Source organism: Anopheles marshallii, chromosome 3 (assembly GCF_943734725.1).
Source record: "Anopheles marshallii chromosome 3, idAnoMarsDA_429_01, whole genome shotgun sequence".
In the NCBI taxonomy this organism is placed as follows: Eukaryota; Metazoa; Arthropoda; class Insecta; order Diptera; family Culicidae; genus Anopheles; species Anopheles marshallii.
Genome location: NC_071327.1, coordinates 59,932,387 through 59,959,308, shown reverse-complemented (window position 1 = coordinate 59,959,308; position 26,922 = coordinate 59,932,387). Strand labels below are relative to the sequence as shown.

Below are 26,922 nucleotides of genomic sequence, written 5' to 3'. Positions count from 1 at the left end.
AACGACCGTTGAAATTTGGGTTCTCTTTGTTTGTGTGACAGTCGGCAGTAACGCTTGATCTGTTAGACGCGATCCAGCAGTCCTCGTGTGAAGTGCCAACTGACTGAACCATTCGTGTGTTTTCGTACCTACTTCTTATCGGCGCATCATAATGAATCAAGGTAAGGGAATTCATTCTGTTTTGCTATTTACCAGGATGAAATATCGAATCATCTTCCGGGATTGTTTCCGGGAGAGATGCCACGAAACAATCTCCCTCACTAACACAGCAGGCGATCACCAAATGCCGGTAAAAAAAAACTTCACTATGAAACGTTAATCATCCAACATTGAGTCCATTCAAGCAGCAAGTTAGCTTAATAGTCCAGTCCCTGTGATCGTCTCAACCGTAGATCATGCACACAGATCTACTAATCTAATCGCATTATGAACTTCTTCCCAACTGCTTGTCCTCCCGACAGCACAACCGAATAGTCAGCATAATGCGATTTTGTTGGTCGGCGTAAAACCAGCTCATCTTCCGATGCTCCCACGCCTCCCCATCTATGTCCGGAACAGGTTTATGCTGCCGATCTTCCGATTCTTTACGCTTCCCAAACCATGTCCGGAACAGGTTTATGGGATGCGACGAACGCAATGCTTAGTGTTGGCCATAAAACAGGCAGCTTCTCTAGAGCTCTAACTCTGTTATGCTTGTTGAGCTTCTGATTGATCTTCAGATGAGTTCGTGCATAATCCGGTACAACATATTGCACTCAATCAAATGTGGATTTTAGTCTCATATAACATGTTTGCATCATTTCGTTTGGCATCTTCCCATACTATTTGAATGGAAGAATTACTAACTCCAACGAAAAACGGAATAAAATCCGTTTCCGGACGAATCTAATGAAGGCTTTCTTTCTCAGCAGGCTGTTGGCAATACTGCCACATCAATGGACCATTCCCATCGAATATGGTCCGGGCCGGTGTGGATAGCGACGGCGAGGTGATCTTCGTTGGCCGCGCAACGCACAAGGGCGATATGCTCCCGGCAAAGGTGATTCCCACCAACAATGCGGCCTACGTATGTTACGGTGGCAAGGAGATCCTGAAGGCAAACTTCGAAGTGCTGCGCTACGGTGCATACGTGTGGGAGTATGCATCGAACGGTTACGTACCGGACACGGCCATGCAGATTGGCCAAACGAGTACCGGTGAAAGGCTGTACATGGGGCGTGCCATCTATAAAGGTTCGCAAACCCCGGGGAAGGTGCACCCATCGCATCGTTGCTGTTACATACCGTACGATGGAGCGGAGGTTAGCGTGGCCGCATATGAAGTACTGTGCACTAAATAGATTAGACTTCGAATCGAGTCATGAACTAATCCATTTTGCATGCGATAATTCAGCGACAATAAAGAGAAAAGCAAGAGGAGCGAATACTTGTGTTGAAGTCTAAATCTTTATCTGGGATATGCTCCCAGGTCATCGTTGGAGAAGACTCTTTATGGGACACATTAGGTTTTTATCAAAGTTGTTTCTATTTTTTCGTACCGAACGCGTCGCGGATACTCTCCTAGTTGGGCATGAGTTAGGTATTCGATTGGGAACTTGGTGAAGGTTGGAGTACTTCACCTGCATCATCCAAGGCTCGTGAGCCAGGACTATGGGACGTATCATTGTGCGATATATGCTGCATTTCACGTCATGTTTGTGGTATACGGTTAAGGTTGGGTGAGCGCGAGCGAAGCAGTCAGTATGTGGAGAGCCGCAATAAAGGATGGATGTGCAAACAGAACACGGAAGTGTATTTCTTAGGATATCACATTGGCGATCCTGCCAGGAGGATTGTTTTGTATTGTGTGTTGTGAATGTGTTTCTTCAATGTTTTAATCGTGTTTTTTTTTGTATAGTGAAATCGTGAAAGTAAAACAGAGTGATAAGCCCGAGTGGTAACCGAGTTTAGCTCATGGTCCCTCGAAGAAGGAAAGCCCGAGTGGTAACCGAGTTTAGCTCATGGTCCCTCGAAGAAGAAAAGCCCGAGTGGTAACCGAGTTTAGCTCATGGTCCCTCGAAGAAGATAAGCCCGAGTGGTAACCGAGTTTAGCTCATGGTCCCTCGAAGAAGAAAACCCCGAGTGGTAACCGAGTTTAGCTCATGGTCCCTCGAAGAAGACGAAAGGAGAACAACCACACCGTTCTGCGGGAATTTTAGCGTGTGCCAACCAAGTATCGTATGCTTCTGTATTGTTTTTCTTCTTCTCGGTTTTGCTTCTCGTTTTTGCCGGTTAGATAACGTACAAACAAAAGGCGCGCACGGAATTAACCATGATTGCACCAAAGATGTATGGAGGAGTTGACGTTCATACGAGTTTCGTGTCAACACTCATAGTGCAACGGGACATTCCACGAAATAGCGGACGGTCATATCACAAAGCATGTGGATAACCAGCTCGGAAATTCGTCGTGTGTGTCCACGCCAGGTTGAGTAACAACAAGGAGGGACACAATGCTTCTCACTTATCCAAGAAAACAATTGGAAACGAATGACCCTCGGCAAATCATGTGCAAAATCGGAGCGGTGACGATTCCTTTCCTAATTGATACCGGAGCATCGGTAAACACGATTACTTCCAAATGCTGGTGGGAGATTAGAACACACTGCCAGGCAAGTGTCCGGGATTGGCAACCGCATCCAGAAACGTCGCTGCGAGGCTATGGAAGTAAGGCTAATTTGGATGTCGAGTGTTCATTCAAGGCAATGATAGCATCGGAGGGGAGTAATAGTGTAAAAACCTTGGCGACAATATTTGTTGTAAGGCATGCAGAGCTGTCTCTGTTGAGTTTTGCAACCGCTAAAAAGCTAGGGCTAGTGCGCATAGGTCCGGAATCAGATAATTGTATTCATTATATAAGTGGTGGAACATCTAAAACAGAAATATTTCCAAAATTAGCTATACAGCCAGTTAAATTTAAAATTAACACAGCAGTTGTTCCAAAGCAAATTATACGGTATAACATACCCAAGGCGTTTGAGGAAGCCGTAAATCATAGAATTGCGGATATGGAACAAAAAGGGATAATCGAATACGTTAATAGTGAAAACGCGGAAGTATCGTTTGTATCACCTATGGTACTAGTTCCTAAAGGTACCAAAGATTTTAGAATTGTTTTGGATTACAGAGAGGCCAACAAGGCTATTTTACGAGAGCCATACCCCATGCCATCGTTAGAGAGAATTTGGGCCGATATTCCCAACAACAACGGGGAAATGTTATTTTCTAAAGTAGATTTAAAGGACGCATATTTTCACATAGAATTACATGAGGAAGTGCGCCATATAACTGCATTCATGACGGCGAATGGGCTTATGCGTTTTACAAGATTACCGTTTGGCTTATCATGTGCGCCGGAAATTTTCCAACGGGAAATGGAAAAAACCTTTAGAGATTGTAAGAATGTCTTAATTTACCTTGACGATATATTGATTTATGTTAGAACATTAGGAGAGCTTCGAGAAAGAGAAAATAGGGTGAGAGAGATAATTAGTCAGAACGGTTTAACAGTAAACGAAGAGAAATCGTGCTTTGGCCAAAAAGAAGTGAATTTTTTAGGACTAACATTGGATGGAGAAGGCATATTGCCAATGAGGGAAAAAATTTCTGCTATTAGTAATTTCGAAAGACCGAAGGATACTGCGGAACTCCGAAGCTTTTTAGGTATGTTAACCTTTATTGGGCCATTTATTCAAAATTTTTCTCACAAAACTAAACCATTGAGAGATTTGATAAGGGACCAAGGATCATTTAAATGGGATACTGTACATCAAATGACATTTGAAGAGTTGAAGAAAGATGCTGAAAAAGACCTTATCAAGAGAGGGTATTTTAACGAGGAAGATAAAATAATTTTATACACCGACGCTTCACCGTGGGGTCTGGGAGCCATATTGGCTCAGGAGGATAAAATCACAGGAAGTAATCGTATAATTGCTTGTGCATCAAAAAGCTTAACAGACACAGAAAGTCGTTACCCACAATTGCACAGGGAGGCCTTAGCGATAGTTTGGGCAATGGAGCGATTTGCTTATTATCTTTTAGGAAGGAAGTTTCTGCTACGTTCTGATAGCGAAGCGTTGAAATTCATGATAAAGCCAACAAAACATAAAGATATAGGAAAGAGAATTATGTCTAGAGCAGAAGGGTGGTTTCTCCGACTTGAACATTATCAATTTGATTTTGAGCACATTTCTGGTAAAGAGAACATAGCAGACGCGGCGTCACGACTTAATAGAGTTAGGAAGGATCCCCAGTTTGCGACTACCAAGGAACCACACGAACTTTTCTCGGTGATTGCATGTTTAGATGGAGTAAACCAGCAATTGTTAGCATTAACAACAGATCAAGTAAAATTAGAATTTCAAAAGGACGAGACATTAACTATGGTAGTAGATTGGCTAGAAAAAGAAAAAGGGTGGCCTCAACAAATTGAAAAATATCAGGCGTTTCAAAGAGAGCTATATGTGGAGAATGGCATACTTATGAAACAAGAAAAGATGGTTTTGCCAAAATCTCTTAAAGAGAAGGCGTTGAAATTAGCTCATAGAAGCCATCCTGGCATGTCTACTATGAAGAATGTTTTAAGAGCAGGGTTGTGGTGGCTAGGTATGGATAGAGAAATTGAGGAATTTGTTAGAAGTTGCCCTGAATGCCAGTTAACTAAATCGGGTAGTATACCAGTGCCTATAGAATTGACAGGGTTGCCAGAAAACCCATGGGATTATGTGTCCATGGATATTTCATCGTCCACGGACAACGGGAAAACTTTAGTTCTAACCGATAATTATTCACGATTTTTAGTAGCAGTACCGGTGGATCGGGCAGATTCACATGGGATAAGACGAGCACTTAACAGGATATTTCTAACATACTACGTTCCAAAAAAAATGAAAGCGGATAATGGCCCTCCATTTAACGCATTGGAGTTCAAAGAGTGGTTAGAAAACACATGGGGAATTACACTCATTCATAGCACCCCATTAAATCCGACAGAAAATGGTCTAGTAGAGCGAGGAATGCAAGGAATTAACAAAGTGGCCATAATTGCACGCTTGGGTAAAAAGAGTTGGAAAGAGGCACTAGCAGAATACGTAGCAGATTACAATTCCTGGCCACATCACGTCACAAAAATTGTGCCAGCAGAACTAATGTTTGGTAGAGCAGTTAGGTATAGACTCCCAAACCCCAAAACGAATGTCAGACAGATGAACGATGAAGAACTTCGCGATAGAGATAAGCAGGCCAAATTTTCAAGAAACAAAAGAGAAGACTTACGACGTGGAGCCAAACCGTTAAATATAACAATCGGGGATACCGTTTTAGTAATGAAACAAAAAGGAGACAAAACTGAAACACCGTATAAAGAATCGTTACATGAAGTTCTAGAAATTACCGGTGCAGGTAGAGTAACAGTCAAGGAAATAAGTACAGGGAAGATATTTGATAGAAACGTGAAGCACCTAAAAAATTTATTAAGCGCAAAGAAGAGGACAGGCGGACCGGAAATGAGGTACTGGAACCAAGGGAACTAATGGAAGAACGACCAAACCGGTTGATAAAAAAACCCAAGAGGTTAATCGAGAATTAAAAAAAAAAAAAAAAAAGAAACTTAATAATATTATATGTGCAGGGGGAGGATGTGGTATACGGTTAAGGTTGGGTGAGCGCGAGCGAAGCAGTCAGTATGTGGAGAGCCGCAATAAAGGATGGATGTGCAAACAGAACACGGAAGTGTATTTCTTAGGATATCACAATGTTGAGGTCTCCTGGATCGTAGGAGTTTGTGGAGCTCATTGTAGTAACCCATAGTTACGATCGAATCAAAGTAGCAGAACTCCTCTTGATCCTTAATGCGTATGATTCGCATATCGCCATCAATGTGCGTCGATGTCGATGTCATCCGTGAATCTAAGGATTTGAAGAGAGCGGTTGACTCCACGGTGTTCCACAGATCGGTCCGATCTATGGGATTGTAGGTTGCCTATCGAATTGACAAACAGATGATGTGTGGAGATCTGATGCTCTCGGCATTTTTGAAAAATCTGCCTTAGAATAAAGATTTGATCGGTCGTGAATTTTCCTCCAGCAAACCCGAGTTTGATAGCTCCCGGTGAAGTTCAGTGGCATGGGGCTCAAGTTTTTCGTGAAGAATTCGAGACAGGATCTTTTACTTGGTATTTAGTACTATGATGAGCATTGTATGAGGGTATTATATCTAACCTATGAGGTTAATTTTTTGATACAATGCGCGTGATGCCACGCAACCGCCAATTTGAACAATCTAAACCGTACTGAAGAACGACAGAACCAAGTCAGCACCGTTTTGTTCGACCCACCGTGCACCCACTGTGCGGCCACCGTCGACGTCACGCGTTAAAATGTCATAATATTTTGGTTATCTCGCCGTACTTTGAACCCGGGACGAATAGGAAGAGACTCGTTAATCCTTGTCCCGCATATCACGGTGATATTTACGCGTATCAGCATCGATATCGACGGTTTGCAAAGTGTTTGCCAGTTTGCCGTCCGGGTTCGGGTGTTTTGTTGTTCTCCCTTTTGAGTTACGTTTTGTTTCGATTGAAAACGTACACCTCACAATACGATCTATTGTTTGTTCCGTTCCGTTTACATCACGCAAACACACACACGCACGCACACGTACGCGGAAAAGAGAAAGGATCACCACAGTGCGCCACGATGTCCGAAAACAAGAGTCCGATCAAGTATTTCCTGTCCGGTGGGTTCGGTGGCATTTGTACCGTGCTGGCTGGCCATCCGCTCGATACGATCAAGGTGCGTCTCCAGACGATGCCTTTGCCCGCCGCTGGGCAGGCACCGCTGTACGCCGGAACGCTGGACTGTGCCAAGAAAACGATAGCCCGGGAAGGGTTCCGGGGTCTGTACAAGGGCATGTCGGCACCGATTACGGGCGTGGCACCGATCTTCGCCGTCAGCTTCTTTGGGTTCGGTTTGGGCAAACGGTTGCAGCAGAAGACACCGGACGAGGAACTGAACTACACGCAGCTCTTTGCGGCCGGTGCATTTTCGGGCATCTTCACGACCACCGTGATGGCGCCGGGCGAAAGGATCAAGTGTCTGCTGCAAATCCAGCAGGGTGGCAATTCGCCCCAAAAGTACAACGGCATGGTGGACTGTGCGAAGCAGCTGTATGCCGAGGGTGGCATGCGTAGCATCTACAAGGGTGCGTTTGCGACGCTGCTCCGTGATGTGCCTGCGTCTGGCATGTATTTCCTCACGTACGAGTACATCCAGCGGGCGTTGGCACCGAAGGCGGGCGAAAAGAAGGACGCATCGATCGGGCTGCTGGGAACGATCTTTGCCGGTGGTATGGCCGGTATCGCTAACTGGGCGATCGGAATGCCGGCGGATGTGCTGAAATCGAGACTGCAGACTGCGCCGGAGGGAACGTACCCGAACGGGATTCGGGACGTGTTCCGGGAGCTAATGCGCCGGGAAGGTCCGCTGGCTCTGTACAAGGGCGTTACGCCCGTCATGCTGCGAGCATTCCCAGCCAACGCGGCCTGCTTCATCGGAGTGGAAGTGTTCATGAATTTCCTCAATCTTGTCGCTCCGGGATTGTAATAGGGACCGAACAGTGTGCAATACGGTGGGATAGGGAAACTAGTATTCTAGTGGTTTTGTTTCGTTTTTTTTCACTTATTTGTTACCGAGTTTGTATTACGACACACTCCTTTCTAGATAATCGTACATCGTGACCTCTCGAAGAGTTTTACAGAAGACAAAACAAAAGTGTTACACAGCGACACGAGCGCACGTACTGCCGGTCAGGGTTTGCTAGGGGCTAACAATCAAGCTGCATGTTTTCTATTGTTTTTGTAATAAAAAGTTATCAAGCTCTATGCTGTCTTGTGTGCAATCAGCCGCAATGATGCCGGCAGTCTCTAATCGCTTCACCAGATCCGACACATCGTCCGGATCGATTTCCTGCTCCTGAAGATGCTCCAACGATTCGAATATTTTCTCCTCCGCTTCATAGCAAGGTACAAGCTCCTGGTGCAGTTCCATTTCCGCGTCAAGTGATGCCAGGAAGACGGCTCCCTGCATTACCAGGTCTCTGGCGCGCTGTACCTCCTGTTCGAGATTGTTCATTTGCTCCTCGGTGTAACCTCGCACATGCAACAGATCCGTTGGCAGCAACACGTTGTCCGGTATGGAAAAGGTTTTCCGATACAGCGCGTTCAGTTCGTTCATGGCTAGCGCACAATCGTTGTACATGGCGATGGCAGTTTTGTTGCAGCTAGCGCGTAACCGTGTCGCAGGATCTTCTGGGATTCCTTGCTTCTGAATCAACTGGTCCGTAAAGACAGTGAGCGATTTGTTTAACAGCGATTGTACCATTTGTATATCTATGTGAAAAGAGAACAAGTGTCGTGAGCGTGGTGGCCTCTTTGCTCACGGGTATTGAAGTTTTACTTTGAGCGACCAGTTCCTCAGACGAGAAATTAAAGTGTTGCAGCTCGTACTCTTCTTTCTCGGGGTTAATTGCCATGTTGTGGGCCGATAGACAGAATAGTTACACACAATCAGGAAAACGAAACTTTGTGAACAAAGTTGTCAATGCGACGCTCAAAACGAATTTTCAAACAATTTTGCGTAGCAGTTGCATTTTGTATTGGCAACAAGTTTGACAGATCGCTGTACCAAGATTAATGTAGCAACCGGGTGGCTTCGAAAGCGATCTAAAACGGTAAACCGATTTGAACCGATTCGGCCGAAAACTGTTTGAAGGTGAATTTAACGTTTAATGTATATTTTCTGGCTAATTATTTTCTGGCGCTTCCCGAAGTGTTCATGGGCACTCGATTTCAGTTGGTTTTGTTGGAATACTCCTAGTTCGTAATAAAATGATGAAGGACTCAGAAAAATATAAACATTATGAAACCCCGTTTAGAAACCACTGCCTAAGCACAGTGGGCTTCCGCTTTACGGAACGTCATCCAACACGGTTCCATACCGACTTCAGCAGAGCAGAGCGAAAAGCCCCCTCTCACTCTTTTTCGTTCTCTTTCGCTCTTTCTATCAGCAAGCCCAACAAACGCGTTTTCGCGGAAAAGCGTACATTTTCTCCTGCGACTGGCAGCGAACAGTGTGTAGTTTTTCCCGGAGTCGAAAACATTTTGCGTTTATCGTTTTGTCCCCGTTTTTCCCCCATTTCGCTGTGTGCGCTTGTGTTTTGCGCTCGAACACTGGCTGTGTTGGCTGGTCGCGGAAAAGACGGCAAAAGTGTTTAGAACCGCAGAGGCCATGTAGGGTTTTGCGTGCCCAAAACGGTGAAAGCGACGCAGAAGTCCTCTCCACCCCGGATCGATCGTAATGACCATTTCGGGTTACCACCTTCGTCTGCAACAACAAACAGACGTGAACGGGAAGCAGTAGCAGTGTATTTATAAAAAAAACATCCGTGTGTAATTTGGCCATCTTTTCACGTTCTAGCGGATGTGTTGAGCAGTGGGTGATTAAGAGTGAAACATATTTCTTTCATCCGGAGACAGTCGGTTAGTGGGAGTTGCATGTTTTCGATGAATGCGTTTGCAGTTTTCGCGTGCATGAAGACACCATACTCGTGGCGTATGGGGAAGGGTTTTATGGAAAGGAAGAAAGGTGTGAGGATAATTGTGAGTGCAAAACGCAGAAGCAATACGTTTCCGTAGTAACAAATGCTCCGGAAAAAAATCAGTTCAGAAATTATTCGTCGATGAAAAATAATCGTACTGCATAATCAGCAGCGTAGCCGAGGATTTAATTCTTCACCAAATTCAAATTCAATCAGATTTTTCGCCATCATCGGAAGTGTGTTTCTTCAAGCATAATGTTTCGACATTATACATGCACACGCACACATCCATGATAGGAAGAGAAAGAGAGTGTGCAATAGAAACGGGAGCATAAAAATATGCGTTTGAAGGTGGTTGTGTGCGTTTCGGAAGGAGAGAAAGAGATGGGTAAATTTGGTTTCTTGGTCGATTATTTTGATTGGAAATGTACCGCAGATCGAACAGGAGAAGATCAGCGAATCGTTCACCAAACAAAAAAAGAGACCAAGAACACGAGGTACAAGAGGCGAGGCGATTTAAACGAAACGAACGGTGCGAAAAAGGGAAAGGCAATAGAAAGAATCTTGTGGACAGCTACCAAAGAAAATGAAGAAGATGGAAACGAACAGCATAAGATAAGTTGTTTAGTGCTGGTTCTTGATTTTCTTCAGGCGGCATCTATGTTTAGTGTTGGTGCGCTGAAAGTGTGTGTGTGTGCGTGCGCGTGTCCGTGTACTGTAAGAAAGGTGGGTGCTCCCAGTGCAATATGGAGCAGCAATCTTCTTCTGTAGCGTGTGTTTTGTCTGTACATGCTCATCCTAGCATGTTTCCATGTTGCTTTGTGGTAAAAGCAAAAAAAAAACACGAGAATCCTTCGTCTTGTAGTTTCGCATCACTAACTTCCAGCATTGAACGGAACCTTGCGATGCGCACGGCAGGTGATGTGGTGGCGGTGCGGTCGTTCTTCAATACACATCCTCACGGAGGGCCGTTCGCGTAGCCACAAGATGCACGCATCGTTGCACCAAGGCGGGAAGGGGAAGAAGTGTTCTGGGGGTCTGGTTGGAACCGTCATTCCGGAAATTGGCATCCACCGGCGGTAACAGGAAGCGAAGGGCAAGTGTTGAGGAAAGAAAGAGAAGGCACGAACATGAGAGAATGAGAACGAAAGAGCAACGAATTGGAATATGAAATCGACAAGATGACAGCTCTCTTTATTCATCTTGTCCCTTGCTGTCATTTCTGCAGAACAGATTCACGGACGTACACGCATACACATGCAAAGCAACATCAATCGGGCGGTGCTAGTGTGCGTGTGCTGCTGCTGCCGATGGCTTTGTTTTGGTTGGCTCTCCACAGCAACACACAAAAGGCAGACGAACGTCGCGAACCGCGGACGGGGACCGACACCGGATCCCGGGAGTTTTGTGTGGTTCCGTTGCGAACATCGGCGGCCTCTGATGTTTAGTTTGCCCGTTAGTGAAGCAAAACGGAGTTTAGTGCTGTGTTTTTATTTCACATGAGGTGTGCAGAAACAGAAAAGCATACCTCATAACGTTGGTCGGCAAGTAGTGTGCGAGGAAGAAATTGAAAACTAAAGCAAAAATCGTGATTTTTTGCAGTGTGAAAAATGGGTTGTGAGCTGTAATAATGCTGCTCCCCGCGCGTGCAAGAGGAATTGCGTTTATCTGTGTTAGCTCTCCCCAACGCCGGTTCGAATTAGGGGATGTTACTGGCGTGCCGTTTCCGGCTGAGTTTGGTTCCTTCTCTTCATACATTTGCCAATAGTAATGCACACGGTTTTTTTTTGCGGATAGTGCGCTAAATCAGCGAAGCGTGCGTAGAGTTATGTTGGCTCGGTCGGTCTGTCTATTCGTGTGAACAAACATTAAATTCACAAGAGAAAACTCCACAGGGTGTTTAGTAAGAAAAAAGTGAATAATTTCTTTTTTAAGTTGAGATTGTGTTATTCGAAGCTATGCTTATCAGGAGCGTTTCCAACATTTGCTGTTGCAATATACTCGCACTTTACAGTTCTTTATGAGCTTGATGAGTTTCAAACGGCTCGCAGGAACTGTATGGGAGATTGTTAGAATTATTGTCTTGTCCAAAGATGAAGAAGTTATCCAAAGTGATGACCTTCCATTCATTGAGAATTCACACCGTACGGGATCAAATAAAACAGGATTCAAATCCGAAGAGTTCGGGAATACCTTAAAGTTGTATCCACAAAATCGGTTTAATCGTTCAGAAAGTTTGCAAGGTTTGGACCAACTTGCCGCATGGACCGGTGCTCCATCTTGCTGGAACACCTAGTGCTTATGCTTGTATGCTTCTCCAAAATCGATGTATGACAGCGTCCCGCGTTGATAGAACATCTCACTCGTTGAGTTGAAGTTGAAGGTCGTCTTGAAGAATGAAATCCTCAGTTAACTCACGAATGAGTTAAATTTCATCCACTCGCTAGTGAGATTTAAATCATTCATTCATTCACAAACATGGTGAACATCATAACTCCGATTGTCCTGCACTTTCTGAAGAGTATGTATGTGTCGTTAAAACACACATGAATATCAAAACGGAATAAGTACGTCACGCATGCCTAATGATGAAAATGAATCATTAACGTTCAATATTTAAACTTCTTGAACACCCTGTGCAACCCCCGGTAATAGTACGCTAGCAGTCGTTAGTAGTAATGGTAGTAGTGATGTAGTGTTGCAGTAGGCATTCGGGAAAACACTTGCCCTTACCCGAACGGTGGCGCTTGCAGTAATTTTTCTGCTGAAATGGAAAAACTCAAATCGCCATGTGTTTGTATGTGTCCTCTCGGCCTAATGAAGGCAATACACAGTGAAAATAGACCGCTTTAAAACAAACGTGGACGGAAGCATAGATTTTCAAGGTATTCATACAGACACACACATACACACACACACACGAGCCGCATGCAAAATGAAGGCCAGCCAGTGAGGAAAAATTGGTCGATGGATATGAGGTTCGTCGACGCTGGCGGTGTGTTGTGGCGTTCGATCCACGTCGGAGGTGATTTTAATTGCATTTTTTGTACTCTTTCTCTTTTATTCCGTTGTGTTTAATAGTTTATTATGCTTCATTTTAGAGCCACACTTTTGAACCGATGGAATTTTGATTACCACCACCGTCGCCGTCCATGGGAACTTATGGATGAAATTGACTGCGTTAGCACTCATCGTGCGGTGGTACTGCAAACAATCTCTACTCTGGCTGAAAAATACGGGAATTTGTTTGCAGGGCAAAAATTGCGAAAAATTACCATCGATTTAACATCCATCCCTGCGTGCGAGACAGCACCGACTCCCCGAAGCCGACCGCTTTATTGTTGGAAGCAACAAACAAAAAGCTGCAAAACTACGGCTAAACAATCCGTAGAGAAAATGTCGTGTCGGGATAGAGTACAACACGGCGCGACACACGGTAGCAAGCAAGATAAAGCACGTATGTGTGTTTTAAATTTACGATATTCAATTTATCAACACGCACTGTGTGTGGACACGCATATCGGGGGTTTGTTTTTTTTTGTTGTTGCAAAGATAACAGCTGGAAAATGTAATCGTGCCGTCGTGTTTCAAGCTGCAAATTGCATCGGAATTATCTGCCGATACGAGATTACACCGGATTAGCTTTTGCGTGTGGTGCGTTTGGAGCTTTATAACCAACGCTGTAAACAATGCGTTCTGCAGGCGGATAAAAAAAGAAGGGCAAACACAGGGGATGATCCACTCTGATAGGATATGTAATTTAAACGCATGATTAGCATCGTTATGATACGTGCTTATTTCTACCACCCTTTTGCATTTTAGGAACACTCCACCATAACATTTCGCTCCAAATCCTGCGGACAAGCGCTATAATCCCATCCAAAGCATTATATACAATCGCCAAGTGTTTAAAAGCCGTGTGCGTAATTGTGGCCTAGTGGCGCTGGTCATTAATTTTGGTACACCTGTACACTCCTGTTAGAGAGAGAGAGGGGCCATTTTTGTGTCCTACAGCAGCATAAACTGTGCGTGCAGATTTGTGTGTGTCTATATGTGATGCGTGTGTAAATAGAGGTGCTGTGCGGTGGGAAACCAGGGAGAGTACAGGCGGGCATGGCATGTGGTGGCCCCCTTCCCACGCGCCAGGTGTTGTGCATGTGCGCGATCAAGTGAGCTGAAGCTAATATAAAAATATATTTAAACCGTTCGTGTGCAGTGAAGGAAACAGTGTTTCAAATATAGAAAGCGCGCGCGCCTGTGTGTGTGTGTGTGGTGTGCTCAGAACCTGCAACTCCCGTCTGAGGGCGGTTGCGCAACCGGATCCCGCAACACCAAAACCACCCCACCCACGCACACCACCGGTTTAGGGAGTAACCGGAAACCGATCGGCGCGTCAATACGAGATGCAAGCCTTCTCGTTCGATCTTGGCAGCAGCAGGATCGTTCCGTCATCGTCGTCGCTGGCGTGTCTGTGGTTTGCGACACCGCCGCTGATCGGTGGTATGGTTGACACCTGCGTCGTCGCCCGGCCGTCATCGATCGCTGGCCGCGGCTGTGAGTATGGTGCCCGGTTCCTTCGCTCGCGGCATTAGATCGCAGTCGGCGGACGGAAGTATGCGGAGTAGCAGCGCCGTGATCGCTGATCGCACGGGTAACCCAACACACGAACACAGCACAGCGTCGTCTGGGACGATGGTTACGCACCGTGCGTCACCGGGGGTAACGGGTCGCAATCACACAGTGAGCGTCTGAAGCAGAAGTTTCCGAATCGTTATCATCGCCGTGATTGCCCTCCACTGCAATACGGTCCGGTAGAGTGATATGGTGTGTGAATAATCTGAAGTAATCAAACAAGAGATCAAACGTAATAACACAACAGAGAAAACACTCCGAAGGGATCAAGCAAGGAGCAAAGTTGCGATCGCATCCGTAACGAGTGCGTTATTAGCGTTACGAAAGCGTTACTATTAGTGTATTTGTGTGTGTGTGTTTGTGCTTGTGTATACAGTGGGGAGGAAAACAAAATCGCATCCCCGTTTATTCTCGCCCTTTCCCAAGCGAAGGCAACATATAGTGATAAAATAGCGATCAACGAAAAACACCAAAATTTAACACCGCTTTTTGCTGTTTCTTATTGCCTTCATCCGGCACCAGGATCAGGATTGTGACTCAGCGCACCCTCTCACCCTCTACATCCCCTTTTCCCCAAGTGGAGGACGGTGATTGACGGTGGTTAGGGGGCACATTAATTAAATTCTTATCTCACCGCCGGCAATCATCGAGCCGGCAGGGCCCAAAGGTCACTTCGTTCGCGGCGCGATCGGTACCGTACGCACCGACACCCACTCCACCCCGCCATGGACGGTGTACGGGCGCTGGACATACTGCCGCTGCTGAACGAACGGTTCGCGCTGCTGTCCGGCGGTCGGGACAATCGCGGTGGCCCGATCATCTGCTTTCCGGCCACGACAAAGCGCGAACGGATCAAACCGGAAGACATCAAGCGGGTCGTGAGCTACTTCATCAACATACCAAGGTAAGCCAATCGGACGCCGAAAGACGTTGGGGCCGACGTTAGCGATGCCACACACACGTGTGTGTTTACAAACTTGCGCTGTGTTTTGGAACCCTCCGCCACGAATTGGAATAGCGAAAGCCGATTTTTTTTGGGGCAACATCCAAAGCTGGTCAAATTTGGAGTGGTGACACCCATTTTAAGGTACCTCGAGGCGGAGGGGTTTTTTTAAATTTCGGTCCGGAACCGTTAACTATTCGACTTGTTGGTGGCATTAATTCATTTCTTCGCCTTCCGGTGCCGTACGGTTGCGCCCGGTGCTGTGAACTTGGCGTGACTTTTTGCGGCTGCCGGTGGTTCGTACTTGTTGTATAGTAAATTCCATTGGTCCTAGAGTGGCCTATTATGCTGGACAGAAACTGCAGCCCTACTGGTCCGGGTGTTAAGTGGGTTCGTCGGTAATGCAGGTTAATAAAGATCGCTAGACGTGCTACGTTGCAATGGCACGGAGGTAAAGGAACTTTTATTACGTCCAAGGGATTTGCTGTTGGATGTCTGTTGTATGTTGCATGACACAGTAAAAAAAAGGGTAGTAGAAAGGGAAAGACATGTAGAAAATAAATTCATTATAATATGTGAGAAGTTTTGTGGTTTAAATTAATGTTGGGCAAATATGACTCAGATTTATAAATCTGAATGAGTCTTTTAACTGAATGAATCTCTGTTTCCAAAAATCATCTATTCTCTAGGATTCAGATGAACTATATGATTCGAATGACTCTTCTCAAAAGATTAAATAAGCACAATACAAGTTTAAGTAGATCTTCGAAATTATTCTGTATTTTTTAAATTAATTAAGACATTCAAGCACTAACTCAAACCTAAGAGATTTACTATATCTCATGCGTTACAAAATGACATGTATTATCAGTTTTAAATTTACTTTCTTTTACGCAGTGCCACTGTAATAGCTTCGATTATCAAACTACCAAAATGATAACGATTATTTGATTAGAAAATGGACTAATTTAGCATTTGGCTACTGTTTCATTTGATAACAGAACTCGTGAATTTTACAGTCCATTAAGCTCAGAATGTGGGTCTTCGTACGTCACTACCGGTCCAAAATCCCATCCATGCCAATCCCCCGGAGTACGCAGGACTGACTGTTCGACTGCGGGTGAATAGAGCCAAAGAATGTCAGAAATGGCAGACCTAAACCTGTTGAGGTTGTTGTGCCGATAAAGAAGAAGCTCACAATGTTGTTAAAATCAATGCTGAAGTTGCCGTGGTTTGAGAGTGGATTATTTTTTTTTTTTTTTTTTTTATTTATTTCCATTATGACGGCCAAAGGCCGTATGGTCTCCGTATGGTATGGTTTGAGAGTGGATTGCTAAAAACTAAAAATATTTCATAGTTCCTTCTATATTTTTCTATTCATTTCATCTTTCACTAAGTGAGCAAGCAAAAGATCATTATTAGAGGGTTATTTTATTGAAGTCAATCCAATAATTGCTTAATTACTGATGCAACACTGAAGACACATTGTGGATTCAAATTCAAGTTAATAATATACTGGTTTAGTATCAAGTCGTTAAACAATGCCCTGGTACCCTCCACTGAGCGCATTCAATCGTCACCATCTTCACAAACGTGTACCGTAAACTGCAGACAAAGAATTCAGCTTTAAATGTTTTGTTTTTTTTTTTTATTTTTTGCGAAATCCTTTTGCGATGAATGCATTTGCCACCGTTCCCCGGTCGGTTTGACATCCTCAGGATGGTGGCGCCCGACGTCAATAATGAATACCGAATACCTTTACGCCCGTCACCTGTCGCTTGCCCTGCCCGCTGCGCATTCAGTTTCCTTTTAAAGCACACCACCCATACACAGTTGACTGCCTTTTCTAGTGCACTTGCCGTTATGCACACCGCGCCGGTACGGTGCGCCATGGTAGCAGTAGACGCATAAATCCCCTCGAGGAATGGGTACAGAGCACCATGATGAGATGGGGATGGAAAAGCTAGAAAACCCGCCCCGTTAGATACCCTCCTGCCCCCGGCCTGTGTGTGTGTGTGTGTGTGCTGACAATAGGTGGATGGATGGATGATTTTTCCGCGAACAAAAACATGCACGCAAAAACCAAAACAACACCCACCCCCCGTCCCCCCTTTCCCTCCCAAGCACGCCCCGGGAAGGGGAAGGGGGGAGGGCATGGTGCTTTTGTGTTCGGTTGGCTTTCGCTGGGGGTTTTGGTTTGTGTCTAATTGGATTGAAGTGGGAAATGGTACTTATTGCACCTTTGGGCGACATTTACGGCGCATTTGGGAGGGTGGGAGGAATCAGGAGGGGCAAAAACCAGCGAAAGAGGGTAAATCATCCTCATTGCGCCACTGTTGCAACCGAGGGTTTTTCCTTTTTCAGTGGAAAATGTGCATCCCAAAAATCCCAAGTGCAGTGGGGCGCTGTTCTACGCTTCGGGGGCCCTAACCTAACGATGGTTTTGCACGACAATTACTACATCTCTAGATGATGATGATGATGATGATGATGGTGCTGTTGTCGCATCTCATCGCAGTCGGTGGTGTCTTTCTAAAGAAGGATGTTTAATGCAATAGCGAACAATATATCGTTCATTAGGGGAGGTAAAGTCGGTGTTTCCTGTTCAAGCGTAAGAACCGAAGTTGATGTTAGTGAGTTTAAAGTGAAGTTATTACAAGGAGATAACGTATATACAGGAAGATTGACTACTCTTCAAAGTGGTACCGGAATATGTGATCAGAAACTAGTCTTCGGGGAACCATTTTCTGTACATCAATCTGGATTCTGACTTTCGCAGATTACATAGACATCCTTGATGTATGGCTCTCTTACTTAATAGCTGCCTATCAGAACATGGAATAGGCTGCAGAAAACTATGAGTTACAGTTTAAAAAAAGGAACTTTTCGTTAACTTCACCAAAGAAACGTCAATTTACTCAAGTGATGTCCAGATAGATGATCGTATCTTTGTTATGCTCCAAAATTTCCGATATCTTAGGTCAGAAGTGAGCATTGATATCAATAGTGCTGTTAAGATAAGCGCCAGTTTCCGGGGAATAAACCTGAGCATACTTAAAACTACATGACGATCGAAGCTTACATTAAGCGTTATAATCGGTGTACTCACACACATTTTTGAGATAAAGGTATAGTTTCTGGCTTGAAGCCTAATTCCTGATGCGTTGTAGCTGATTCTAGGTCATATACCTACCTCAGGGACCTAGACATTAGATGTAGTGTCCCACGAGTAAAAAGCTAGGCCACGCGCGGTTGTTGTCCCCGTCTGTATGAAAGGGACATGTATTTGGTCCAAAACTGCCGAAATCCCTTGTTCGAAAGGAAGATGCCTAGAAGGATGTTTGGTCCCGAATGTGTGGAATTACAATGGAGGAGCCGCTACAATGACAAGCTATAGGAGTTGTACGACAAGCTTACTGTCGTGCAGCGGATTAGACTCGTCAGGCTCCGGCGGGGTGGTCACGTCACGAGAATGACACCGAACGACCCAGCCCGTAAAGTCCTTTAAGGTCGTTCACATGGACAGAAGAACTTTGATTGGCCCAAAAGAGATGGAGTCATGGTGTTAATGCGTACTTAGGAAAAGTCTTAATATTGGTTTCGAAAAGAAGATGGGGGGGTAGATCATCCCAAAAGTTAGAAAGCTTAAGCTTTAAGCCTGTATCTGTCAAATAATCCAGGTACCGGGCTGTATCATTCTGTACAGATTCGTAACGGACACAGCATTTTGACATTAAGAATGACACAAGGGATCATTTTTGTAAACTACAATTTGAGGAAAATCGATTTAAGTTTTGTAATTGGATTTTAATTTCAATGTATTTGAAATAATATACAAGCCTGATTATCAAAATAATCCTTTTTCAGTTCTTTTCCTGGCTCAGACCAGCTAGCAAAATTCTTTGTTTTGACATTTGTCGAGTTTGGGTTTTGGGTACTTGGGTACTTTCATTAAGAAACCAATCTAATCCTTCTTTCCTAGGCTTAACTTGGCTTGCCACTTGTATGGCGAGCTGTAAGCGGATAAGCCTGGAAACGTCAAAACGCATACAAAAAACTGGCTTAGACCGTGATCTACCCCAATATCAGACAACCCAGTCAACTAGAATTTAGATTTACCAAATTTTAGGATATTAAACCTCGTCTGTAAAGTTAACCTTTACCCCTAACTACTAAATCAAGTTGTTAGTATCACGCACGTTTGGCGTGGCGTGTTTACAGTGTAGTTTCAAAGTACTACAGATCCCGCACACTCCACAAACAATTAGAGCAAACGTGGCCCAGTGGATTACTTCTAATGTGCATACTGTTACTCCATCGCCTGTTGGCGAAATGTGGATTTGGCTGAATACTTTATGCACCACGCATCAACTCCTGTCTATCCGGTGCCGTGCGCCCACTGTGGGCTGATCGATAATGCAATAAATGCCGTGTGGTAAATTATGCAGTTAGCACACCCCCGGGTACACCCGTCCCGCCCTGTTGGCAACCACCTTTTTAATCGGTCACCAAATGCGTTGGGTGTTGACTCTACAGCCCCGGCAATCCGTGTAACATGTTGTGGCTGTGCGTAGAATTTAAAATTTATACACACCGCTTGCCGGTTGTCACATGCGCTACGGTTTCGGTAATTGATCGAGAATCGATGGTCTGAGAGAATGGGTGGAAATTTTGTAAATTGTACGATGCATTATTTATGTACGGCAGTTGCGTTCTCATTAATTGGGCTCGCTAATGCATTATTTGTTATGGCAAGATTAATTTGTTTCGGTAAAAAGCCCTGCTGCTCTACCCTTTTGCGGAATGCTCGTATTTTTGGTAAGAGTTCTCGGCAGATAATGGCCATAATTGTTAATAAGTTGTGTCAGGAGTCATTTTCACCAGTGGCCCAGGATTTTTAGTGTTTTGGGAAATATTTCAATGACAGAGAGTCGGCTGAAAAAGACTGATCCGAGGGGTCTGGTCCAAATCGGACGAGGGTTAAGCTCTGGGATCAACAAGATCACAACATCGACACAATCCTGTCAAGGGGCGCACTTAGGCGCGTAACATTCCTACGATTGTTCACACAGGCTCCACATTTGAAATTGGCTTGTTTTATTGAGTCTTTGCAGTGGGACGGGCTCGATTGGTCGATGTGCAACTTTGTTTTTTTTTTGGTTCTGTTTCCGAAAGTCCCCAATGGGACCTGCTAACAATGGTACGCTTTCCGGTTGCCGAATTTCGGTAGACACACGTACAGAAACGCTCGGACGCTCGCGCCGAACTGCTTCGGCATAACATTCTTCACATGCTGCCCGGAACCATCCCTTTCCCCCGCGGACGCCACGCCACGGAAAACGTTGAACGAGTTTGAATTATTTATTGTACTGAGCGGCCGTCCGAGGCTCTGCTGTCGCCTACGAATTCCGATGCCGGGCGAGCGTATTGAGATGTGTCAGTATTAACCTCATCTCCAACTTTCCGAGACAACGGTTGATGATGTCCGGCCAATTGAGTCGTTCCAACATTCTCGGGGTCACCCTCGTTTTTGGGAGCTGTGGGAGAGGGGGGGGGGGGGGCGAACTGTGATGTTCTGCTTTATGACGGTTGTGTCGTCTAATAATCCCGTGAGAGTTTTTTTTTGTGACTATCCTCCTCAATGTTACTAGCTCTGCCGCTTGCTGGCCACTGGTGCTGCGAAGAACAATTCCTCCATTTGGTGCATCACACGGTGGCATAGTTTCACTGGCCGGGGAGGGGAGGGGGGGAATTTTCCGGAAACTCAACAAGCAACCGAATGGACCGGCATGAACGAGTGGTCCAAAAATAACGCAAAACAAAAGGGGTTTGCCTCGGTCATCCATCGGCATCACATTCTTTGGTCTCAGGTTTACCCTGGCGAGTAGCGGAGTAGGGCGGATATATGTGTATGCAAACCACTCGCGCGCCGAAGGAACGCATGGGTGGTGAATTCTTCAATCATTCTACGGCATTTCGGGCATTACACACGGAAAAGGGTTGTGTTTTTTTGGGGGCTTTCACTTCACCGCTGCCGTTGCCGAACGGAAAGATCATTTATTGCGTTGCGCTTCCGTGTGCTGTCGTGTGGTATGCAAGGGATGACCTCCCCCGCTCCTTGGGGGTTGAGGAGCGGCGAGGGATCGATTGGGGTTACTGTCTAATGATCGGGATCCACTTTAAACGTTGTAAGATGGCGCTCCCATCAACCGATGTTCTCATTTATCGCTCGGTTGGTTCCGTGGCGCTTGAAGCAAGATCATTACGTGGGCCGACAGCCGGTGCATCTGGAAGCCGAACGTAAAGCAATTTACTTTCAAAATGTCCGTTCCGTTCCTAATTGTATTCATCTAAAAAAGTCACTATATGTATAGTGATTTCCTTAAAGGTTTTATGTAAAAAAAAAGAACTACCTTTTGATCTTCCTGATGCTGTATTTTGTGGAATTTTTAATGGTGAATTTTAAGATTTGAGGATGTTGCGTTCTTCCGCGTGATATTAACACTTTAAAGACACTTTTGTTCGTGTTGTCTACTGCGTTGTGTATTTATTGCTTTAACTCTTCAGCATTCACATCCTTTCCCAATGCCTCCTTGTACGCGACTGGCTTGCAAACACTCGCGCTGTCACTATGTTGCAGTGTTGCCAAACTGTAGTATTTTTCGCTTTATTGACACCAATACAAAATGGCAGTTAAAACACCTCTTTTAATCCAACGGTGGGTATTACCGATACTTATAGTTTATTAAGCTTAACACCAAGTATTGCAGCGATAAACTTAAAGAACTTAATCTGTAAGTGCTTTCGCGTTAGATATATTTCCTCCATGTTTATGGTGTTTCTATCCTCCTCGTAATGAATTTATGAACAACAGTTGTTACAAAGTATACGGTTCAATTATACGTAACAGGCCCCGATCTCGGTTGTGGGACGTGTAGAAACTTCATGGTACTTCCCACTCCTCGCCGGGTCTTCGAATGCCAGGATGCCATAAAATCACTGCCAAATAATATCGCGCTGTGTCTTTGCCATACTTCCTCTTGTTATCCAGTTTGGTAGAATTGAATTCTATTCGAAGGGCAATAAGAAAGTATCCATCTCCAGGGAGGGGGGGAGATTTGCTGAAGAAGAAATTCAATATTGAACCAACGTGCGGCACTCCGCAGCCATTCTACTGGGCTCTCTTTGCCTCTCCTTTCAGCAGTACAACCTGCACAACACAGACGGCCAATAATCAATCGGGGGAGTTTTGTGCCCTTAACCGTCCGTTTTTGTTTCGTGTTATTCCATTACGGTACGGTCAATCTTCCGACCGTGCTATCGACGACTGGACCGGACTTGTAAATTAGCTAACCAAACCCGACACACCAACGCGTGCACCAAACTGTAGCACAGTTCGCACAGCCAATTTTTTTGTTGTTGTTGGTGGACAGCTTTGCCAGTGCCTGTTGGAAGTGTACCTACCACTACTCGAACGGCTCCGGTCACTGCGACGCGGCGATCTTTCGGTCAAAGAAAACGCGCTGTTAATATGGGTGGGAAGTAGCGAGGCGAAAAAATTCGATTGTATCTCCACCGCAATTCCTCTGCCCCGGAGGGGATGGAAGGGGGTTGGATCGGTTGGTCGGGTGCGAATTTAAATCTCGTCGGTTTTTGGGCCAGAAATACACCACCCAACACCAACGCGCTGTTTTTGGTGTTCTACACTGGTGGCGTCGTCCACTCGAGGCGTAACGATATAAAATTGATTTCCTTTTTTTCCTCACCTTTCTGGCATTGCCAGAGGTGCTTACTCAATTCCCGGTAGGTGTGTGCATATTTTTGCCTACGATTTGGACGATAAACGGTGTTCAACGGTGGGCAAAAAATTAGTTGAAGGTTGCTTCGCACATTTTTACAGCTTCCCCTTGGTACGAATCGGTTTGCCGATTGAATGCCACGTGCGCGCCTCATTCGACGCTAGAGCGAGTTCCCTCTGGCATACTAATTATTCCGCATTGTTATTTAAATTTCTTTCTTCTTCTCCTTTCTTTTCCGGTTTCTATGATCGATCGGCTGCCGGGGAACTATCGAACACCCTTCGAAACCATCAGTGATGAAAGCAAAAGTCACGGCTTCACCATCATCGTGGATATGCGGGGCAATGGCAATACGGCGGCAAGCGCGAAGATGATTCTGAAGGTGCTGCAGGAGAACTTCGGCACCGACGTCATACACCAGGCGGTCATCATCAAGCCGGACAACTTCTGGCACAAGCAGCGCTCGTCGATCGCCAGCAACAAGTACAAGTTCGAGACGACCACCATCTCGATACAGTCGCTCGGCAAGCTGGTCGAACCGTCCCAGCTGACGTCGGACTTTGAGGGTTTCCTGCACTACGATCACGCGGTATGGATCGATCTGCGCGTCGCGTTCGAAGATTTTCTGTGGCAGGCGAGCGACATACTCGACCGGATCGACGATCTGCAGGAGGATCTAACGCACTCCGAGTGTCCGGAGGATGTGAACGGTGCGAAGCACAGCATCGATGCGCACAACGAGATGAAGCGAAAAATATTGAAGCTCCCGATCGAGGACCTGGACCTGCAGGGGCAGAAGCTGCTCGGCAAGCTGACGACCTACTCCAACCGGAACGATGACGGATGCCATTCGGCACCGTTGCCCACCAACTGTATCAATCCGGATGTGACATCTGCGATGAATCAGGTGCGAAAATATGTCAAATCTAGCTGTTGAGACGATTCCTGAAGTGGCTTCAAAGGGGTTGGAAAGCAAGGTTATATTTGGAGATGGGTTTTAATGCTCCACTGTTGCAGAAGTTTGCTTACGGAAGCAAACAACCAGGACAGGCAATCGAAAGTAAGACCGTCGGTAATAATTGGGTCATTGTTAGAGTGACGTCCGCTCGACGATTCTGTCTGGGTGGTTGCGCACCGAAGAGTTGATCGTATCTCTTGGGGCTATTTACAAGCCTAGACAAGGGAAACTTATCGATCCGAAAATAAGCACAGAAGAAAAGTAAATCTCTTCCGATACCACAACCTCCGCCCAGCACAGTTCGGCGTGAATGCTTGGTCGATGTTTATGGGTGAATTATTTTATTGCCGTGGGGGAGAAGATGTGCTACATGGGCGGCTTCACTCTTTCATGTGCTTTGGTTCATTCACAAACCAACTTCAGCTATGCGTTCTGCTTCGAAACACACACGAAAAATAGTTCAACGCCACACATTCGCGTTGGGTCACAGCGTTGGGTTGGTGTGAATGAATCTGTACCCCAGTGCGTAACAGTCGTACGTAATAATTTCACTTTCAACGAACTTTCCGCAACGCCCTCACGCGTACGGAACGATCCGACCGAACTCTTTTGCGTCGGCCGAATTGCTCAACAAAGCGCATCGAATTTGCGTAATGAAGTTCTGGTCGGTCGTGACCGGCCGTGCAGTGGGAGAAATTGCCTCGCCCCGGTTCGTTTAGAATTGCCGAATGTGGACCCGTTCGACCAGACAGCTGCGGGTCGTTCGAATCGGTTGCGCTCGCTGTTGCTGCTGCCCCTTTCTGCAACAGCTGAGTCATTTCTTTTGTTCGTAAGATTTGTGTTCGCTTGGCGGAGAGAGACACAACCGGTACTGAGCACTTCTTAGCGCTGTTGCTTCGTTGCGGTCATAAAACCGATATTACCGTCCGGTCTTAGTTTTTAATCTCCGACGCGACGTCTATTGATGATGCGTTAGGATCATCGCACAGTGTGTCCATATGTGTGCCGGGATTGGGCACCGGACGTGGTGAAGCAATGGTCGACACCGTCGCTGCTGGTTGGGTATTGCCGCTAAGAGCGATACGGAGCACCACCCCAAAAAGAAAAAAACGAAGTGTAAACAATGAGGCACCAAAATCATACCATCATCATAAACATCGCACACACTTCTCTGTTATGTGTGGCATTTTTCTCTTCATTTCTTTGATTTTTTCGTCTGCATTCTTCCGTCCCATGCCATCACCCCAGCCAACCCAGTGAGCCACAACACGAGTGGTTGTGTGTAATGTTTCTATTTTCTGTTCGTTAACGTGATGCTGTACGTAGCGTGTGAGCTACCGGTACTAATCAGTACGCGACTGCCTTTCTTCTGCCTGGCGCGTGATGTACCGCTGGTCGGATAGCGGCGCTTGCCTGCGGTGTGTGCGATCGCGTGGCATTACGACTGCGATGCATACGTTAAACAGAACCGCAACCGTGAAATCGAAGATGCATGGAATAGGGAGAATCGGGCCCGTTTCGAGTTTGGTGGCGTACGGTCGCAATGATATGCAATATCCGGTCCGTTCGGTTCGGCCGGGGAATTTAAAACGAATCTCGTGGTTGCGGCGTGGAATGACGGCATCGTAAGTAGCCGCCAAAACCATTTAATCTCGAATGAATTAGAAAACAAAAGATGCATTACGTTAGGAGGGAGGAAATCGTTCGTTGCAAGAAGGCAAGAACATTCATCTTTTGTTGATTATGAAGCAAGTTAGGGTCCATTTCGTCTTATAATTCCATAAATTTTGTTGCATCTTTACCATCCAGTGGTAGTGAGCCTGCAATGACAGGTGATGGCGGATGGAAAACTTTCAGAGTCTTTTGTTACTATCAGGGGGTTGCGCCAAGGAGATGGGTTAGCTTGTCTACTCTTCAACCTAGCGCTAGAGAGGGCCATCCATGTCTCGAAGGTGGAATTTTCGGGGACCATCTTCAATAAGTCAATCCAGATCCTGGCATACACCTGGGACATAGACATCATTGGTTTACGATTCTTTTGTGGCAACGAACGAAGTTGGGACTATATAGATACTATAACGTTCCAGTACTCACATACACCTCCGAGACATGGACTTTATCGAAAACTGACGAATCCCTCTTAGTCGCGTTCGAGAGGAGGATACTTGGTCCCGAATGTGTGGAATTACAATGGAGGAGCCGCTATGACGAACTCTATAAGTTGTACGGCAAAATCACTGTCGTACAGCGGATTAGAATCGCCAGGGTCCGGTGGGCTGGTCACGTCATGAGAATGACACCGGACGACCCAACCAGTAAAGTCCTTTAAAGTCGTCCACAAGGACAGAGGAGGTTTGGTTGGCCCAATTTGAGATGGAGTGATGGCGTTGATGCGGAAGGCCGGTATAATGGGTTGGTAGACGACGGTGCTTGACCGTGAGCGGTTTATAGGATTCCTTTAGAGCAGGCCAAGACCGCGAACCCTAAGAAAGTGAGGTAGTGAGGGAAGTAAAATCCATCATCCCATTTTTTGCTCAAACACCAGTGATTGAAATATTTCCTTTTGCCATAAGTTAAGTATTAAGATGAAGAGCTGCAATTATTCTTTAACGGGCGAAATTGGTGTAGCGCTAACTCTCACTTGCCTTCTATTAAAAGAAAAACTTTCCGTACGAAAAATAATGTGAAAAACTCAAGATCCAACGAGCCAGTGGAAGCTTTTCGAGCGATTTTCTTCCTTTTGCAGCCCAGTAGCAGATGTCTCGGTAGCAAAAACCCTCATCGAAAACCCTTCACAGCGAAACGAAAAGCGAGAGAAGTCGAAATACGCAGCACTCGGCAGAAAACATCCATTTTGTTTGATGCCCTTTCTCGTTCAAATTTTCGTTACAAGTGCGACTTTTAAAGCTCGTCGGTTAGGCTTGTTTGCTGGTAAAATGCCAACGCTGCCTATC

General features: G+C 45.6%; 4 protein-coding genes across 4 annotated transcripts in view; 3 read left to right on the top strand and 1 right to left on the bottom strand.

Moving 5' to 3' along the window:
• The first annotated feature begins 151 nt into the window (after positions 1-151).
• Positions 152-1,339, top strand: LOC128712931 (uncharacterized). Its single transcript, XM_053807795.1, has 2 exons — positions 152-161; positions 912-1,339. The coding sequence occupies exons 1-2, from the start codon at positions 152-154 to the stop codon at positions 1,337-1,339; spliced, it is 438 nt and encodes a 145-aa protein (XP_053663770.1).
• Positions 1,340-6,737: 5,398 nt separating this feature from the next.
• LOC128712059 (congested-like trachea protein) lies at positions 6,738-7,643 on the top strand. The gene has a single exon (XM_053806954.1). The coding sequence runs from the start codon at positions 6,738-6,740 to the stop codon at positions 7,641-7,643; it is 906 nt and encodes a 301-aa protein (XP_053662929.1).
• Positions 7,644-7,886: 243 nt separating this feature from the next.
• LOC128712929 (uncharacterized) lies at positions 7,887-8,571 on the bottom strand. Its single transcript, XM_053807794.1, has 2 exons — positions 8,496-8,571; positions 7,887-8,428 (listed from the first exon to the last, which is right to left on the bottom strand). Exons 1-2 carry the CDS (start codon positions 8,569-8,571, stop codon positions 7,887-7,889), a joined length of 618 nt encoding a protein of 205 aa, XP_053663769.1.
• A 6,422-nt stretch (positions 8,572-14,993) lies between these two features.
• LOC128715655 (kalirin) overlaps positions 14,994-26,922 on the top strand; it is a 56,037-nt gene continuing 44,108 nt past the window's right edge. Inside the window, exons 1-2 of the mRNA XM_053810564.1 lie at positions 14,994-15,172; positions 23,305-23,917. Coding sequence (XP_053666539.1) covers positions 14,994-15,172; positions 23,305-23,917 — 792 coding nt within the window. The remainder of the gene's footprint in view (positions 15,173-23,304; positions 23,918-26,922) is intronic.

Excerpts from the sequence above, each read along its gene's own strand:
- LOC128712929 (XM_053807794.1), bottom strand. The coding sequence starts at position 8,571 with ATGGCAATTAACCCCGAGAAAGAAGAGTACGAGCTGCAACACTTTAAT. Across the intron at positions 8,429-8,495 it reads TGAGGAACTGGTCGCTCAAA|ATATACAAATGGTACAATCG; the intron begins GTAAAACTTCAA and ends CTTTTCACATAG.
- LOC128712059 (XM_053806954.1), top strand. The coding sequence starts at position 6,738 with ATGTCCGAAAACAAGAGTCCGATCAAGTATTTCCTGTCCGGTGGGTTC.